The 19,073-nt window shown below is 38.4% G+C and overlaps 1 protein-coding gene across 2 annotated transcripts in view; it reads right to left on the bottom strand.

The window, feature by feature from the left end:
- Positions 1 to 19,073, bottom strand: part of DLC1 (DLC1 Rho GTPase activating protein) — a 316,025-nt gene that overhangs the window by 201,918 nt on the left and 95,034 nt on the right. For both annotated transcript variants that reach the window (XM_060778552.2, XM_060778551.2), the window contains exon 5: positions 10,246 to 10,279. In XM_060778552.2, coding sequence (XP_060634535.2) covers positions 10,246 to 10,279 — 34 coding nt within the window. The remainder of the gene's footprint in view (positions 1 to 10,245; positions 10,280 to 19,073) is intronic.

The raw sequence follows: 19,073 nt of genomic DNA, 5'->3' as shown, positions 1-19,073 counted from the left end.
GAGAGAGAATCTACCATAGCAAACCTTTTGTTTCGCTATCCCAATACCCCCATATATATGGGATATATTTATTCATATCAGATCATGATATGAATAAACATAACAGTTTAAATAATGTACCAGTAAGGCCTTCTCGTGGACCACCCTGAGAATTTTGGGGGGGGGTGTGAAGCCCCTCAAGCCACCCCCCCCCCCCGGTTACATGCCTGCTTCTGAGTATTCCCTATGTAAGAAAAGCTATGAAATTCATAGGATTACCAGAAGTCAAAAGGAGAAGTGAAGGTGCATCCACATCTACAATTCACCATAAAGATGGTAGCCATTGGCTCCCACTCTCAGCTTGATTTATCAGTGCAAGTAGAAGGGCTACGTGCCAAAGCAGATTCAATAGTGCAGATGAGATCCATTTTGCTATATAGTTACTCTTAAATGTGCTCTACCACAATTTTAGAAAAATGGAAACATAAAGCTATTGTGTGGTGTGAATTTTCTAGACTGTTGCTTGTTTGCTTATAGCCTTCTGTTAAAAATTTCCAAAGCAGTAGCCATGTGAATTTGTCTCAGCAAAAACAACCAAGATTTTTGCGACATCCTAAAGACAAACAATTTTAATTTGGCATAAGCCTTTGTGTACTTTAGCTCAAGTGAGTTTCAATCCACAAAAGCTTATGCCAAATAAAACCTGTTAGTCTTTAAAGTGCCATAAGACTTTGTTATATCTACAATTACTTTGCAATAAAGTATATGCTACCTGAAATAAATCTGAGCATCATACATTCTTGCTTCTGTATATTTACTTTTCTTCTTAGTCTCCATGCAGCTGAAGACATGTCTGTGTAGCTCAGTCCATACTATATATTTGGAAAGCGTAGACCAATAGGCAGATTATAAATATGTCTTTATTGTTTTATCTATGTTTCATCTCTAGACCCTTATGTCAATAACCACCTCTTTTAAAGCATCTTACTATTTTACATTATCAAATGTCTATAAGAAAGAGACATGCATCTATTTGTCCGCAGTGCTCTATTTGGGTATATTTTGGCTTGCTGAAATGTATAGATTTCAGATGTGAAGAAAGGAACAAACAGAATGCCTTCAGGTGTATGTATAACCCAATGACAGACTTTTCAATAAGAAGGTTTAAGGAGGAGTGTAAATAAGCATGACTTTTCATCATACATCAAAGGCAGTACTTTGTCAAAGCTTTGAGAAGAGGAGATTTGTCATTTGGCTAAAATGCCTTTCAAGACATATGTTAAGGTGTAAATTCACCCCCTCCCCCTCAATAGAACAGCAATCCCACTTCCAGCTGCCTTTAGAGTCTCTACTGAATATTATTTCATTTATATGTTGGAAACTGATTATGCCCTTCACAAAACTTAGGGTATAAATGCCATTTTTGTTTCCATTTTTTAAGAACATACAGAGATGTTTTAAGGAAAGTGAGAGGAAAATTCAAACTGAAAGAGGAAAAAGAAGTGAAAGAAAACTTTGTTAACCTATCATGGTTAATTTCGGGCTATATGGCCATGTTCTAGAGGCATTCTCTCCTGACGTTTCGCCTGCATCTATGGCAAGCATCCTCAGAGGTAGTGAGGTCTGTTGGAACTAGGAAAATGGGTTTATATTTCTATGGAAAGACCAGGGTGGGCCAAAGGACTCTTGTCTGCTGGATCTAGGTGTGAATGTTTCAACTGACCACCTTGATTAGCATTTAATAGCCTGGCAGTGCCTGGAGCAATCTTTTGTTGGGAGGTGATTAGATGTCCCTGATTATTTTCCCTCTGCTGTTTTACTGTTTTAATTTTAGAGTTTTTTTAAATACTGGTAGCCAGATTTTGTTCATCTTCATGGTTTCCTCCTTTCTGTTGACATTGTCCACATGCTTGTGGGTTTCAATGGCTTTTTTGTGTAGTCTGACATAGTGGTTGTGAGAGTGGTCAAGCATTTGTGAGAGTGGTCCAGAACATGGCCATATAGCCCGAAAAAAACCTACAACAACCCAGTGGTTCCGGCCATGAAAGCCTTCGACAATATCATGGTTAAACTACCGATAATTGAGAGATTGCTACAAAGTAGACAAGGAACTAAATTTTGTGGACAAAGATGGCTTTTGGGATAATATTATGAAGACAAATAACAAAACAATCACAACAATCTACAAAAAACTTTTAGAATGGGCTACAGAGACAGAACAGGTAAAAGAATCTATGATTAAGTGGGCACAAAACATAGGCCACCAAATAGAAATGAGTAAATGGGAGAAAACTTGGAACCAAAAAATCAAATATACTTACTCTTACAATTTAAAAGAAAATTTACTTAAAATGATTCATAGATGGTATATTACACCCCAAAAGATTGCAAAACTTTATAAAAATGCTTCCAACAAATGTTGGAAATGTGAACAGCAAACAGGATCCTTCTACCATATTTGGTGGTCCTGCCCAAAAGCCAAAGAATTTTGGAATATGATACACAATGACATACAAAAGATTCTCAAAATACAAATAAAAAGGAACCAGAATTCTTCCTGCTTGGTATGCTTGACTTTAAAGGAGAGAAAAACAACGATATAATTTTCAGTTACCTAACTACTGCAGCCAGAATTGTATTTGCTAAGTATTAGAGACAAAAAGAAATACGTCAAAGAGAAGACTGGCAAAATAAGATACTGGAAATAATGAACATGGACGAGTTAACTTATTGGCTGTCGCCAAACGAAGGAATTCCAAAGAAACAAACAAACTGGGACTCAGTAAAAACTTATTTTAAGCAGCAGAAAATAGAGATTATCTCTTGAAAGGAGTAAACTGTAAATAAAGAACTAAAATAGGGAAGCAACTTTCATCACTATTGTTGACTAAATTTGCAAAAGATCTTCAAAGAATAGTTGGAAGTCCTACCAACTTTTTTTTGGGTTGTTGTAGGTTCTTTTTGGGCTATATGGCCATGTTCTAGAGGCATTCTCTCCTGACGTTTCACCTGCATCTATGGCAAGCAACCTCAGAGGTAGTGAGGATGCTTGCTATAGATGCAGGCGAAACGTCAGGAGAGAATGCCTCTAGAACATGGCCATATATCCCGAAAAAACCTACAACAACCCAGTGATTCCGGCCATGAAAGCCTTCAACAACTTTTTTGGAGGGGTCCTTCTTCCCTGCACACCCCAGGGACTAAGCTTCTAATGCACATTATTATTATTATTATTATTATTATTATTATTATTATGTTCTCTTTTTTTCTTTGTCTTATTTTATTTCCTACTTTTCTATCTCCTTCACAATATTCTCCCACTTTCCATGTAATTATATATTCTACCAATAAAAATTATTATTAAAAAAAGAACCATATTTCATAGCCTCCAATTAAGACGATAATGATAACAATATGGCAAATACATTAGCAAAGAATCTACAATAATCTATCAACTGTTTATCTATATCAACTTCTCCTGATAGGCAAAATTCATTATTACTTACGCCTCTTCTACACTGCCATATAAAATCCATATTATCTGCTTTGCACTGGATTATATGACAGTGTAGGCTCATATAATCCAGTTCCAATCAGAATATGGCAGTGTAGAAGAGGCCTTACTCTATTTCTATGGTGTTTTCACTTTCTCACTGAAAAAATATTGTCTAAACCCATCCCTATCATGAAACATGAAGAATCAAGACCTATGTTCATCATTGCCTTTTCTACAAGAACATAAAAGCCAGTGGAGCAATGAAATACAGTAATATGTGCATTGAAATTTATTTTCATCTGACAGCCATCATTGCAGTCCATGAAACAGTGCCAGAAGTGGTTTCACAGAATTGTGGAAAATATTTTCTTGTCCTGAAAACAAGGTGTCCAAATAGTTGGTTAATGCCTCTTACAACCTGAACAATAAAAGGTCACTTGATATAACAGCACTGATCTTGTCAATAGTTAAAAGCAGTGTGCTTATACGTATTAAGTACAAGCATATATACTTTGGATCCTATGCAGGAATGCAAGGTCTAAAGGGGTCTGTAAAAATACAAGGTTGTTGTTCACTTTCCAGCGTTTTTTATAGGTGTTAGTCATATGTATGGAATGGTGACACACAGAGAAGCACCATTACTCCACAAAAGGCATTATAGTATTACCCCATCCCAGTGCTTGCATTTCCTTGTTTTTCTCTCTCTTATTTTCTCCACATCAAGAGTGGAGTAAAAACAAATATGAAAGAGACAGGGTACACCAATGAATTAAACAACTTCCTCCTCCTTCCCCCTTTCTCTGAAATTCTTCCAAGTCTCATGACCTTATCAGGAAGCTCAGGAGAAGTGTCTTGCTTTGCCTGGCTTCCACAAGGAAAGACAGAGCAGAGGGATGGATTTGTTGTCCAGTACATAGAACCTCTGCAACACATTCCCCATCACATGGGGAAAGCATCACCATCATGGAGAGGCCCTATGCTCTCCACGACAGTTTCACTGGAAGCTTCTCATGTTGAGGTGAAAGCATTCGACTTTCACCCCAGATGGGGAGGGGGCCTACTGTGGAAGTCACATGATGTCATGTGATGTCTGGCATGGGCTTCATCCTCCAGGTAGGGTGACAGCATCCTAGGATGCTGATTTCACCCCATCTCATGAGGTTCTAGGAAACCTTTTGGATTTATGCAGATCTCCTGCATTTTTTTTGTATTTCTAGGTGCAAAGATTACCACAGATGCAGACTGCAGCCAGGAAGTCAGAAGACATTTACTTCTTGGGAGGATAGCAACGACCAATCTCAATAAAATAGCGAAGAGTAGAGAAATCATACTAGCAACAAAGATCTGCATAGTTAAAGCAATGGTATTCCCCGTAGTATCCTGTGGATGTGAGAACTGGACCATAAGGAAGACTGAGCAAAGGAAGATAGATGCTTTTGAACTGTGGTGTTGGAGGAAAATTCTGAGAGTGCCTTGGACCGCAAGAAGATTCAACCAGTTCATACTTCAGGAAATAAAGCCCGACTGCTCACTGGAGAGAAGGATATTAGAGGCAAAGGTGAAGTACTTTGGCCACATCATGAGAAGACAGGAAAGCTTATGCTGGGGAAAATGGAAGGAAAAAAGAAGAGGGGTTGACCAAGGGCAAGATGGATGGATGGTATCCTTGAAATGACTGGCTTGACTCTGAAGGAACTGGGGGTGGTGATGGCTGACAGGAAGCTCTGGTGTGGGCTGGTCCATGAGGTCATGAAGAGTCAGAAGTGACTGAACAAATAAACAACAACAACATGAATTTTTCTTATTTCTGTGTCTGCTTTGCTCAGAACAGTGTCCCGGGTGTGTATACAAAGTTATGCATGCAGAAGATACAGAAGGTTAGCAAACTCAAACTCAAACTGATCTGAAGACGCAAAAGTAGAAACAGAATCTAATCAAAAGTCTCTGACCTTCTGTAATGCTTTCTTTCCACCATTCCACTTAGCTGAGAGAGGGAGAGAGAATTAGAGAGCATCTAATGAAATATACAAAGAACAAGAAGATTTAAGGATGCTAAAAAGATGGCCTTTATTTGCTAAAAGAGCCAATTAGACCAGAGTCTAAAGTGCACTCATCAGGATGTTTTAAAATAGGCGCATTGTTTACTGACATAAGAACATATCTCCAGTGATTTTTAAAAAGGTTTTCCTGCTGAGAGCTTATACACTGAGAGCCTGACCCATCTTGTCATCACTCAGTCACTTTATAGTCTTCTTCAGTTCCTCTCCCCATGTGGTGACTCAATGAAGATCATACAATGCCAGAGGCTGGAAGGAGCTCTCAGCAAAGAAACTGTTAGACTCTAAAAGTGTAAATAGGTGGAAGGATGGGATAAGGGGAAGAATAAGAAATATGGAGCACCTTTAGGACTAATTGGTTTTTATTTTTACATGAGCTTTTGTGTGTATAAACACACTTCTTCAGATGAAATACAAAGTTAAGTTCCTTATAGTTAACATCAAATTTTCTTTATAATTTGTATATAAAATACTAATTTTAATTAGAAATGAAATGTGTCATGGAAAAGCGACAAGCAGAAAAGCTACAAATTATAACTTATGAAGACGTTTATTTGCACTGTCTATGGCCTGAACCAAGACAGTGAATTAAATCTATGGTAGATTCTATCATGCTCCCATTTCCTCATGCTTAGAACTGATCCATTAAAATCAACAGAATTTAAGATGGGCACAACCACTTAAAGTTGTGATACCATAAAAAAAACTAAAATAAAGTTATGACATTAATGTACATGGATGATTATCCTTTTCATCATATGCTTGTCAGACGTCACATGCAACTCCTGGAATGATTTCATCAGCACTGCCTCCAAAAAACCCTACAAATCTCTTGGGAAGACAAGCGGAAAAATGTCAGTGTGCTGGAAGAAGCAAAGACCACCAGCATTGAAGCAATGGTCCTCTGCCATCAACTCCGCTGGACTGGCCATGTTGTCCGGATGCCCGACCACCATCTCCCAAAGCAGTTGCTCTATTCCGAACTCAAAAACAGAAAACCGAATGTTGTAGGACAGGAAAAGAGATTTAAAGATGGGCTCAAAGCCAACCTTAAAAACTCTGGCATAGACACTGAAAACTGGGAAGCCCTGGCCCTTGAGCGCCCCAGCTGGAAGTCAGCTGTGACCAGCAGTGCTGTAGAATTTAAAGAGGCAGGAACAAGTCATTGTCATTTTACTGCAACCATCTAACAACCTCCTTTTTAAAAGAATGACTAACTGGAGGCCCAATGATAACTAAATATGGATTTAACATCGATTTAATATATGTCATTTTGGAAATATCTGAAAGATCTGCAATCAAAACTCAAACCTATAGCACCTGAGGATCAAATAGATCAGTTGATTTGCATTTCATTTCCCTGTGACCTCACTACTTTTTCCTTTCTCTCTACACCCCCATTTCATTTCATTTCATTTCATTTCACCTGTCTGATAAGGTAAGATAACTATCATTTTATGTAGCCTAGTCCATGAAAACTTATGAAATAATAGATTTGTCTACAGTTATGGCAATTAAATGCTCTTTGTGGCTCTAACAATAAAACATCTGCAAATCAACTACTGTCAAGAAACTAATCATCTGTATAACACACTATCTGGTAACATTCACCCAATCTTCTATGAATTCGGAGCAGTGATGGGAAACTGTGATGGACCCAGAAGTCAAGGACCATTTGGTCAGATGTCTACTGCTGGTTTTGAAAAAAACCTGGATTTTTTTAAAATGGGAAATTGTGTGTGTGCACACGTGCATGCGGTGGTGGTGACAGCAGCACTTCTGTGCATTGACCCTGGAGAACTTTAAGAGTGACATATCATCCTGGGAGTAGAGAAGTTGGAAAAAGGGAAGTTTGGAGAACTTAGAGCAGTTGAGGTCTGCAAAAGCAATATTCTTGCTGCACAGCAATTTCCTATATTTCTAAAGAAAATATTTTAGCCTGAGGACCAAACTCCATTTCAGAGACATTCTTAGGAGGTGCATTCCAACAACAGACAGGGCCAAATTATCAGCATAGTTTTGCCCTTACTGTAAATAACATAGCCCTAGGAGAGCCATTTCAGCATCCCTGAATGGAGAAAACCATGCACAAAAGTTGGGTAATCATCCAATTATGGTATGATGGGGAAAGGAATGTGAGTACCTGAACCACTTCAGAAGGCTCAACTGAGATCCTATGAGGACAGAGTTAAGAGTGTTATATAGTATACACATTATATAAAAGGATAATCTTGGCTGTTTACTCCCTTGCATTGTTTCTGCATTGTCTAGATATCTATGCACTATGTAGCATTTTCAAAGCATTTATGTGCAAGAAAACCAGTGGAATTCCAAGAGCCCTGGGTAGGCATTATTCACCAGTGTCTTCAATGCAGTAACTAGAGAACACCTCACCATACCTCCTCTAATGTCATATCTCCATGTATAATATAATTTGTCTGAAGAAGAGAAGTTCCTGTTGGTATGGAAGATTTCCATACACGCAAGATTTTTGTTTTACCAGGTTTCATGTTCCCATAGAGCATTATCACATGAACATGGAATCTTTCTTCTTCAGCCATGTCCTTTTTCAGATGAGCAAAGGGACAACTGAGGTGATGAGGCTAGATGTTCTCCTGATTCCATGTTGAAGAGACTGTGATAAGCAACACATGAACACATTTGGAGCAGGTAGGGGAAGGAGTGAGTGAGTATATGTCTTTTGGATTTTCTCCAGTAAAACATTATAAGCATGTGTGTTGTCTTATTGATAATGTTGTATATTTTTATTGTCTATGTTTTTTTATGTTTAATTGCTTGCACTGTTGATTATTGTCTGTATTGTTGTATTTGGGCTCGGCCTCATGTAAGCCGCACCAAGTCTCTTGGGGAGATGGTTGCGGGGTACAAATAAAGTGTTATTATTATTATTATTATTATTATTATTATTATTATTATTAACACGAGTGTCTCAAGAAGGCCTAAATGTAGAGCTGTAGCAACAAGCAGATGCAATGGATGGATCCACTTCCCCTCCACATTGAAGTTCAATTAAACTAGGCCAAAATTCTCTTACTAATAACATTATTATTTGATTCGTTTATATTGTACATTTTCTTAAAATTATGTAATGCAATACATATCAAAAACCATATAAAATATGAATAAATTATTTTTTAAAAAATATTTAGAAATCTGTACAGTTAAACCTTTTTTAAAAATAAAAAATACAAGCATCTTTCACTTGTTTGATGGGTTGAAGTGGAAATGGTTGAAAGGGAGAACACAATCTTCTTTTAGCTTGCAAATGCAAGGGTGAATACAAGACAGCACTGAGTCAAATGAGGGAAAAGAAAAACTGTGCCAAGTCAACCGAGAGGGGGAAAAACCAGTGCACTGGGTTGACTGAGAGGGGGAAAAACAGCATGTGATTAAAAGATCAGAGCATACACACAGTTCAGGGTATAATTTAGAACAGTCTAAAGAGTGGATCAACAAAAGTAACATTGACAGCACACCATGCCATTACAAGATCATTGTCAGTTTGGAAGGATCTCATCAGACAGGCTAAATTGACCATCCTACTTGCACCATGGAGCCCACCAACTCCCATGACATCAAACTATTTCTGATGGGGGTGCAAGTAGAGTAGGAATGTTATACACCACCATGGTGCAACATGGGAGGTTTCCCATGTTGCATAGTCAACAATGGGGAAAGCTGAACAATGAATGCATCGTATGCCACCATGGTGGCATCATGGGAGGCTTTCCATGTTGCATAGCCAACAATGGTGGATGCTTCCCTCGGGGGATGAAGTAAAGGAAAAGCAAGGCAATGCAGGGTGTGGGGCAACGGGTTCCCCACACCCCACACTGGATTCACCACAATTCATGGTGAATCCCATAGATAATGTGATGATGAGGTTGTAAAAGCCTAATGGAAATGGAATGCACTTATTTGCTGGCGAAAGGAGACCTAGGATGGAGCTATCCCAGCCTCATATGGAGGGAATTCCCTGAACAGTCAGTGAGAAGGCTTCCTTCCTTGTTTCGCTCAAACAAGTCTCAGAAGATAGTGGGATAGAGAGAAGGATCTCTGAAAGATCTTAGAACTTGAATATAGGAAAAGGCAATCCTTCAAATAGGCTGGACCCAAACTGTATATTGGTCAATAAAAAAGAAAGTTCCAAGTTCATTGTGCTTAAACATACATTGAAATTCAGTACATTGATACAATGAGTGAGTTTTGCACATATTACAACAACCTGAAGCCGCTATAACACAATTTACAACTTTATGACGAATGCAGATTGAAAATATCAAGCCACTCTCCACCCTGAAAAATGGGTATAAAGCATTTTTCTCCCAAAGCACTAAAATGAGCAAGCAATTGAAAGATCTACATCAAAAAAGTAAGATCCTCGTATCTGATATCTATCATTTTATTCTTTTAATGATTCACCACATAGCCATTTACCATCATGTCATATTTGTCATATCAAGTTTCACAACATTGTTCATCCAGTTCATTTTGCAAAGATCTTATGACTTTTTTCTGCAATGGGGCTATTATGTAGGTAAAATATTCCTAAATTATCACATTTTTTTTAGTCTATAATTTCTACCTTCTGCCGAAACATCCTTTCTATTAGGAACCACAAGCTGACAGTCTATAAGAAGTCGTTCAAGAGAGAAAAAGGAAATACCAAGGAGTGCAATGTCATTGACTCACCAGCCTTCTCCTTTTCTGTGATAATAGGTATTGCCTGAAAAAGAAGTAAAGAAAAACATATTTTTAAAACTCAGAATTTTAAGACGGACGTTAATGGTTTTTTTTTCCTTTTATTTGTCTCTGGCATTTGTCTTTCTTTCAAGATCTATTCTGATATTTATGACATAAAGTGGATGCAGTTGGGTTTCGGGACTAAAATTCCACACATTCCTCATTGGTGATGATCACTCAGCATACAGGCAAAAGGGGTTTGGGTGTTTTTATCTAAAATAGTAACTTCGTAACCCCCTCCCCCCTAAGACTGGAAAATAGATTTGCATGTACTTCTATTCTTTCACACACATTTCTCTGCCAGACATGTGTCTATACCTTTTCCCCATGAAAATCCATCTTTACTTATTATAGCTACACCCTTAATAAATCCGATCTATACTGTGACATTTAAAATGGGTCTGAACATCACTAAGATCTCTTTGCAGTAAAAGCTATACAAACACTCTAGAGCCCAAATGGCATTGCAAATTGAACTAAAACCAAGTGCAAGAATGAAAAGCTTGCATTAGTCAAGGATACATTTTCAAATGTAACTTTTATTGTGTATAGGTGATATACAGAATGCAAAAGAAAGACAAAAAAAAAACCAAAACAAAATACCCATAATACAGATACCTCATTCCACAAAACCCACCACCCTTTTCCCCACCTGTGAACCACCACTCATGACTTCAGGGTGGTCCATGCCTTGGTTATATCCAAACTGGACTATTGCAATGCGCTCTACGTGGGGCTGCCCTTGAAGATGGCCTGGAAGTTTGAACTAGTACAGCAGGCGGCAGCCAGGCTCCTTACTGGAGCAAACTATAGGGGGCATACAACACCCCTATTAAAACAGGTTCAATGGCTGCCAATAAGTTGCCGAGCCAAATTCAAGGTGCAGGTCATGACTTATAAAGCCCTAAATGGTTCAGGCCCCGCCTATCTCCGCGATCGCATCTTTTTTATGAACTGGCACGAGCTCTAAGATCTTCTGGGGAGGCCCTCCTCTTGGTCCCACTACCGTCTCATGTGCGGTTGGTGGGGATGAGAGAGAGGGCCTTCTCAGTGGTGCCCCCCCCCCAATCTCTGGAATGCCCTTCCAAGGGAAATAAGACAGGCCCCATCCCTCTCCTCCTTTTGTAAGAGCTTGAAGACCTGGTGGTTTCAACAAGCCTTTGAAAATGACCAATTCTAACTCAGCCCCACACATTGTCTAATATGGCCTTATTCTTCCTACCAGTTACCCAGATTCTTTCCTCCAATCGGCCCTGGAATGAATAGCCACAGACCCATACCTAATATGATTGTTGCCTACCATAGCATTGCACTTAATTCCTGAATCCCCTAGAATTTTTGGGCTTGCACAAAACTTGACCCGGCCTTTTAAATTTTTAATTGCCTTGAACAGGCAGGATTACTTTAAATATATGTGTGTTATGGCAACAATTTTTATGCTTATATTTTGTTTGTTAATCTTATGGTTATGTTGTTTTTACTCTATGTTTTTTGATGTTGCTTGGGAACCGCTTTGAGTCCCCTCGGGGAGATGGAGTGGTATATAAATAAAGTATTATTATTATTATTATTATTACGGCACCACTCAGTGTGAAACTAATATCTCATTAAAATGACCCTTATCTTTGTATTAATAAATACCTCTTGTGGCTACTTTAAAGTTTACATTTGTCTTCTTTTCTAAATATACAAATGCAAGCCTCCATTTTCTAGCATTTTGGTTATTTCCTCCTCAAATACCATTGGAGTGCTTTGCCATTTGAATATAATCTAATAATTTACCTCTTCGGTACTTTATAAATAACTCTTTCCCCCCTTTCTATGATTTTGCTATGTTTAGTATTGCAGCAACAAAACTTTATTGACAATTTTCCACATCATTACTAATTCTTTCACAAAATAAACCTAAGAGACACATTTCTGGGGTTTTCTTAACCTTTTAAATAATCATTTTGTTTGTTTCTTTATTATTTCCAAATAATTTGTACCAGCCTAGAAGTCCATCAGGCATGAAAGAAGGCACTTTTCTGCATTTTGCATCCTGATTCCTCCCGATGGGGTTTTTGGCTATCATCTCAAGTTGAAAGAACATGTTAAACATATTTTTAGTAATGGATCCAGCTATTGAAAATTTTAATCCTCTTTTCCATAAATATTCCCAATTCTCCAAATCGGTATTTTCCTTTAATCTTTAGCCCATGAGATTATCACTGTTTTTATTCAATTATATTCTAAATTATATTCTAAAATGTATTTATATAGTCTGGAAATTAATCCCTTATTTCCCTTCTCTAAAATATTCTCCAATTATTATTTTCTTTTGGGGAATCCTACTTTATTATCTTTCATAAATTTATCATGTAACTGATAATAACAAAACCAATAATTTATTCCTAACTCTTCTCTCCCTTTTCATTTGCATTGGTCTTTTGTACTCCCTATAGGTTCTTGTTTCCTTATTAAATACTGGATTTAACAGTGCTTCTAGAAGACGCAGCCATAGGTTTTTTTTGTTCATCCTCACCTTGTATCTTTTCCAAATTGCTCTTATAGTATGTCTATTGAAATATTTGACCTTATCTTTTTCGTACCATAACTATGCATGCCATCCAAATCTTAAGTGATATCCCTCTAAGTTAATTAAAGCACGATTTTCTAATCTAACCCACTCCTTTAGCCAGCTAAAACCTGCAACTTCATAGTAATACCTAAAGTCTTGAAGCGCTAAACAGAAAAACTTTACTCTTATCAGCAGAGGCAAAACATAAACTTGCAGTATTGCATACAAAACAGTGCAACAAACTTACATAGTCCTTGTAAGTAACACAGTATAAGGCTTCTTCATCTTCATTCAAATGAGAGAGCAAAACATAAAACTTGAGTAAATAGCTATTCCACCATAGCAAAGAGCATAGCAGCATTACAGTATATTGCTTCTGCAAACTGTATTCTAAAATCCATACAGTTATACCCCACCGGCTGTGACCTAAACATGCTGGCTGACCTACATTACCAGCTGCACACAATAATTAACATCATAAGGTTTTTCTTTAACACACACACTTGATCCTGCTATGACTTACTGTAACAATTGCATGCTCTAAATGGCAACCTTAATCCTTCATCATATGTAGTTTGGTCCTTGTAAAGCTTTGGCAAGCTTTGAACAAGGAGCTGACTAGGGGCAGCCTTCCTATGAGGCAGAATGAGTTTGTTACATTCGGTGCCAAATACTGTGTGGGACAGCAGCACATTATTGGTGGAAAGAGCTCTGAAATGCCTCCTGCTCTAGTCCCCTGAAGGTAACCCTATTTCATGTGTGGTGTATGATACTTCCCCATTGCCATGTTGAAAAAAGATCTGATTGCCATTCCAGTTTGCTTTTGCACATTCAGTGAAAGGGAGCACCATTTCATAGAATCATAGAGTTGGAAGAAACCTTGTGGGACATCCAGTCCAAACCCCTGCCAAGAAGCAGGAAAATCGCATTCAAAGCACCCCTGACAGATGTCCATCCAGCCTCTGCTTAAAAGCCTCCAAAGAAGTAGCCTTTACCACACTCAAGGGCAGAAAGTTCCGCTAGTGAACAGCTCTCACAGTCAGGAAGTTCTTCCTAATGTTCAGGTGGAATCTCCTTTCCTGTAGTTTGAAGCCATTGTTCTATGTCCTAGTCTCCAGGACAGCAGAAAACAAGCTTGCTCCCTTCCCCCGATGACTTCCCCTCACATATTTATACATGGCCATTCCGTTTTTCTTCTTCTAAAAGCAATGTATTTTGAATTTTTTTTCAGAACCCAGAATGGCAATAAAACACAAAAATGAATATTGTTTTCATTTCTAAGACATTACAGAGTGAGAACTCTTACATCTATTCTTCAGACAAGTTTCATATGATGTAGGATTTGTGGAGGAAGGGCTCTAACACACTTTCTTAACTATCAACCGTGTAGGACAACCTGCCTTTACATTACTTATGAAAAATCTCTGCATCTACAAAATAGCTGAGAATTCTCTGTGGACTTGCCTCAATGTTTTCCATATGTTATAAATTAATTGCATTCCCAGGAAGTGATTTAACTCTTTTTTGGCAAAAGAGCGATTGAATGGGATTTTCCTGCTTAGCCAGATGGGTCCAATGTAGCTCCGTGTTATTCCAAACTTCTTAAACCTGATGAAACAAAAGAATTGTACTAACAACTTCCACATGATCAAATTGTATGATCAAATTTAGAGTTTGTACTTTGTTCTTTATGGGAAATGCTGGCTACCTGTTTACCATTTTCCATATTGGGAGATATAACACATTGTGTTCCTCATGTTTAATGTCTTGTTTGTCAAAAACACATTATAAGCTCCCTTGAGTTGTATCTCCACCTGTGCACCACATCTGCCACACTGGAAAAAACTAACCCCTAACATCTGTTCAGGATGTGGGGTGCTTCTCTAGTTCCTCTGCTAGAACTCTAAAGCACTCTTGGAAGCCTCTTGGAAGCACCAGCAGGAATTAAAAAAGGTAAGTAACCTTGGTTCTACCTTGTTTACATTCCTTTTTGCACTTCTAGGAGGTGTTCCAGAGTGCTCTTTAGGGCTCTTGGAAAGCAGTCAGAAGAATGTAGCACTTCCCGTGTGACTACTTGTGATTGAAAGAAAGTGAGGTTCATTTTGGGGAGTAGCAGAACATCTTGGCATGGTTAGTGGGTTCAGGCCGGCACACAGATTGGATGACTTCCCGGACAACTTCTAACTTGGATGCCCAGTTTTCAATAGTGCATAGAGGGGCATTTGCACAGTTAAACCTAGTGCACCAGTGATGCCTGTTCCTTGTCAAATCTGACTATAGTGCCACAAGCCTTGATTTCATCCTACTTGGACTTTCTATACCTGTGGAACATACTTTCAGTACCACTGGAAACTGAAAGCATCACTGAGTTATAGAGAGCACATAGATCTCTTCTTGAAACAGTGACCCTGGCAACCAGCTCATTTCTGGGCACAATTCAAAGTGCTGATTATGACCTCTAAAGTCCACACAGGTCTGGATTATATGAAAAACAAATTTTCCTGAGACAAACCTCCCAGGGCCCTAAATTCTTCAGGGGAAGATTTTCTCCCAGTTTTCCTTCTATCACAGGCTCAGTTGATGAGAACACGAGAACCTTCTCAGTGGTTGCTCCCATCCTCTAGAACAGGCGTCCTCAAACTATGACCTGGGGGCCGGATACAACCCTCTAAGGCAGGGGTCCTCAAACTATGGCCTGGGGGCCAGATGCGGCCCCCAAAGGTCATTTATCCGGCCCTCGCTCAGGGTCAACCTAAGTCTGAAACGACTTGAAAGCACACAACAACAACAACAACAACAAAAACAACAACAACAACAATCCTATCTCATCAACCAAAAGCAGGCCCACACTTCCCATTGAAATACTAATAAGTTTATATTTGTTAAAATTGTTCTTCATTTTAATTATTGTATTGTGTTTAAGTGGTTTTTGAACTACAAATAAGATTTGTGCAGTGTGCATAGGAATTCATTCATGTTAATTTTTTCAAATTTTAATCCGGCCCTCCAACAGTTTGAACGACTGTGACCTGGCCCTCTGTTTAAAAAGTTTCAGGACTCCTGATATAGATAGATAAGTAGGTAGGTAGATGATAGATAGATAGATGACAATAAAAACTAGGAAATTGAAATACCCACACAACCCCTCAAAACAACATTTTGAAGAACAGAGAAAGTATTGCTGGTTATGAGCAGTTTTTGGAACATTTACCAATGCATTACCAAATTGGAACTAGCAGTTTCCTCATTAGTAGAAAAAGTAAAAAAGCTATAACAACATCATTGGAAGTAAAGCCATCGTTCCTAATGTGTTCTAGGAACAAAGGACACTTTTGCTCTAAAGGGCTCTTGATGCACAGAAATAACCAAGGAAAAGATAGCTGGGGCCAGCAACTAATGGTGAGCCTAAGGTGAACCTGCCACAAGATTTCTTGGCAACATTTGTTGAAAGGGTGGTTGTTTTCACTTTCCTTCAAGACTTAGAGAGCTTTGCTTGTTCAAAGTCACTCAGTTGGCTTTCATGGTAGAGCAGGGATTTGAACAGTGGTGTCTAGCATTGCAGTCCAATGTTCAAACCATTATACCACATTAACCAGCAATATCTGCTGTGCTCTTGGCATTTTTGATGTGCCCACTAATTGTTACTGGTTTACAACATAATAAATCTAGCTTGATTTCAATTTGACAAAACTGGAAAGAAACCTGGAGGTATCTGCATTTGGAGAGGAACTGCCTTTGCAGTCCACTCTGCTATTGGAAGCTGTCAAATAAAAAGCACAAATAAATAATAACCAAGGTCCTTGTTTTTCATAAAATCACATCTGTATTCCTTCTCCCTGGATGTTGACAGGAAAGCCTTTGGTGTTTCAAAATTAGCTGCTGCTTCCCATTTCCTCTTTATTGCTGGAAATGAGAGGGATGTGTCAGCACCAGGTAACTAACTTGCTAGCTATGGTTTCAGTCAGTCTGATTTTTTTAAAAAAACATGCTTTCATACAAGCAGACCTGTCTCTTGGGGGGACTCTGGCATTTATCCAAGTCTGAACATCTTACTGTTCTCGTACCATCTATATAAAAGGGAATCCCTTCTGAAGCACTATATGCTCTCATCACAATATACAGCCTACCAGTACTCCTCCTAAAAGCGTATTCTTCTAGCTGGGAGAAAACAAAGTTGCTACTGCTGTATTTCCATGGGAAACAGGGTTGGGAAGATGGAATAATTAATTCTGTAATTTTTTTGCCTTTATTTCCTGATTCTATTGCTTCAAGAAACATTCCTGTTGTGTGTGTTAACTGTCATCAATTGACTTTGACTTCATTTTTTAAAATTGGAGGATCATCTACATTTGGTTCTTCCTACCCTTTGCACTCTCTTATATAGTTTATCTGTGTATTGTTCCCATCGTCTAAATTGGGGGCTTGGGGGGAGGAAGTGGGCACCATCCTGCACCTTTGGGTTTTAGGAGCCCAGAAGGTTTAGGATGGCAATGGGGACTCACTCCTGGGTAGTCCCAGGACTACAAGGAAGTGAATCTCCATTGGCTCAATAACCCATTAGTCCCGGGCCTTTCAGGAAGGTCAGTTCTGATGGGGTATGAAATTAATTCAGAACAAACCAGAAAACCTTGACTTGTTACAAATCAATGCAAACTGCTCTTTGGAGAGATAGGGTGGTATATAAACTTCTCCTTCTCCTTCTCCTTCTTCTTGGAGGTGGTGTTTGGACGCTTCTAATAAAAACTGATACAGGTCCTGGTTTTTCGGGACCTACAACTGAAGAATTTGCATCCTTGTCTTCTACATGAAGATGACCCATGAAAACTGGAGACGTAGGGCTCAGAGATCTGGCAATTCTACTCAGCAATGAAGCTCTAACATTCTGGATCTATTATAGAATTTTTTATACTGAGCCATGCTGACTGGGAATTTCTAGGAAAGTAATGTCCTGCCTCCAACTTCTGCTCTAGAGCATGCACTATGATAGTTATGGCTGTATTTCTTAGGAACAGGCTCAGATAATATACCAAATTTGGAAAAGTAAATTCTGGCCATATTCCTGAGAATCGGCCAAAAAAGTTGTAGTCATATTTGAGTACTGCACTGTGTAGGATGTACATTAACATAGCTGTCTAATAAAAAGAAGGATTATGCATGTGTTATTTCTGAGTCATCATATCCCCCTCTTCCACAGTACTAATATTAAAGACATAGTAGATGTAATTCAACGACATGACGAATAATGCATATATTTTAATAAAATTGAATGGCCATTTCAGGTCTCAAGGCAGATATTCATTCAAAAGGCAATGGCTCAAATCACTAGAGTCATGTCAGTCCTCCTGAGGTTTTGTAATAAAAATTTAAGACCTTTGAAGCAAATCATATTTGTAAAAATGTACGTATTCACAGTTGCCAAAATAAGAAGAGAACATGAGAATTTAATTAACAGCCTTTAAGATTTTAGTTCACTAGTAATTAACTTTGCCAGATTTTATTGATGTACTTGTGATTGTAAAAGGTTTTGTAAGATAAACATTAGCTAAACAAATGACTTGTAAAAAGGGGGGAGGGTGATGGCAGTGCTGCTGTTTAACAAACGAACCCCAGCATAACTTCTACTGATGGATAAAAACCATTAGGTCTCTAGAGGATAATCTATTTGGAAGTGAAACATGTCAGATCTTAACCCTCTTCTTAAATTTTAGTACTTTAGTCTCTCTGGAAAAAAAGAAATACAGCAGGATGAACCCTAGGTTAGATCAATTTAGTTTCAAGGAACAGTATCTCAGAGCTCTGAATAGTTACTTTTTTGAATGACACCTCCTAACAGTGGGTGTGATGCACGTAGACTTTTAAAGAGTTGCAAGTCTCACCTGCAGTGTCCTGTTTGTTTTGGACTCAATTCTTTTATTCCTGTCCTTGTCACATGGAAAAACATGGTCAAATAGAAGCTCTTCTCATGTTTATTTGTTTTATTGGGGTTCTAAACAAGTTAAACTCATGGATCTGGTTCTAGTTATGCTTTTGGGTTAGCAACCTTTACATGCATACACTCATCAATTGCTAACTTGCACATTTTCAGATTCTTTCTCTACTCTGTGTATGTGTGCAGTTGGGACTTATCCTATGTTGGTGGAATAATAAAATAGGTCTAGCTTTTACATAGCTTTAAGGGAGATATCCAGTTAATGAACCTATTTGGGGTAGGTGGCTC

Source organism: Anolis sagrei, chromosome 5, assembly GCF_037176765.1.
Source record: "Anolis sagrei isolate rAnoSag1 chromosome 5, rAnoSag1.mat, whole genome shotgun sequence".
In the NCBI taxonomy this organism is placed as follows: Eukaryota; Metazoa; Chordata; class Lepidosauria; order Squamata; family Dactyloidae; genus Anolis; species Anolis sagrei.
The sequence above is the reverse complement of the archived record's forward strand: the minus strand, read 5'-3'. Positions and strand labels throughout refer to the sequence as shown.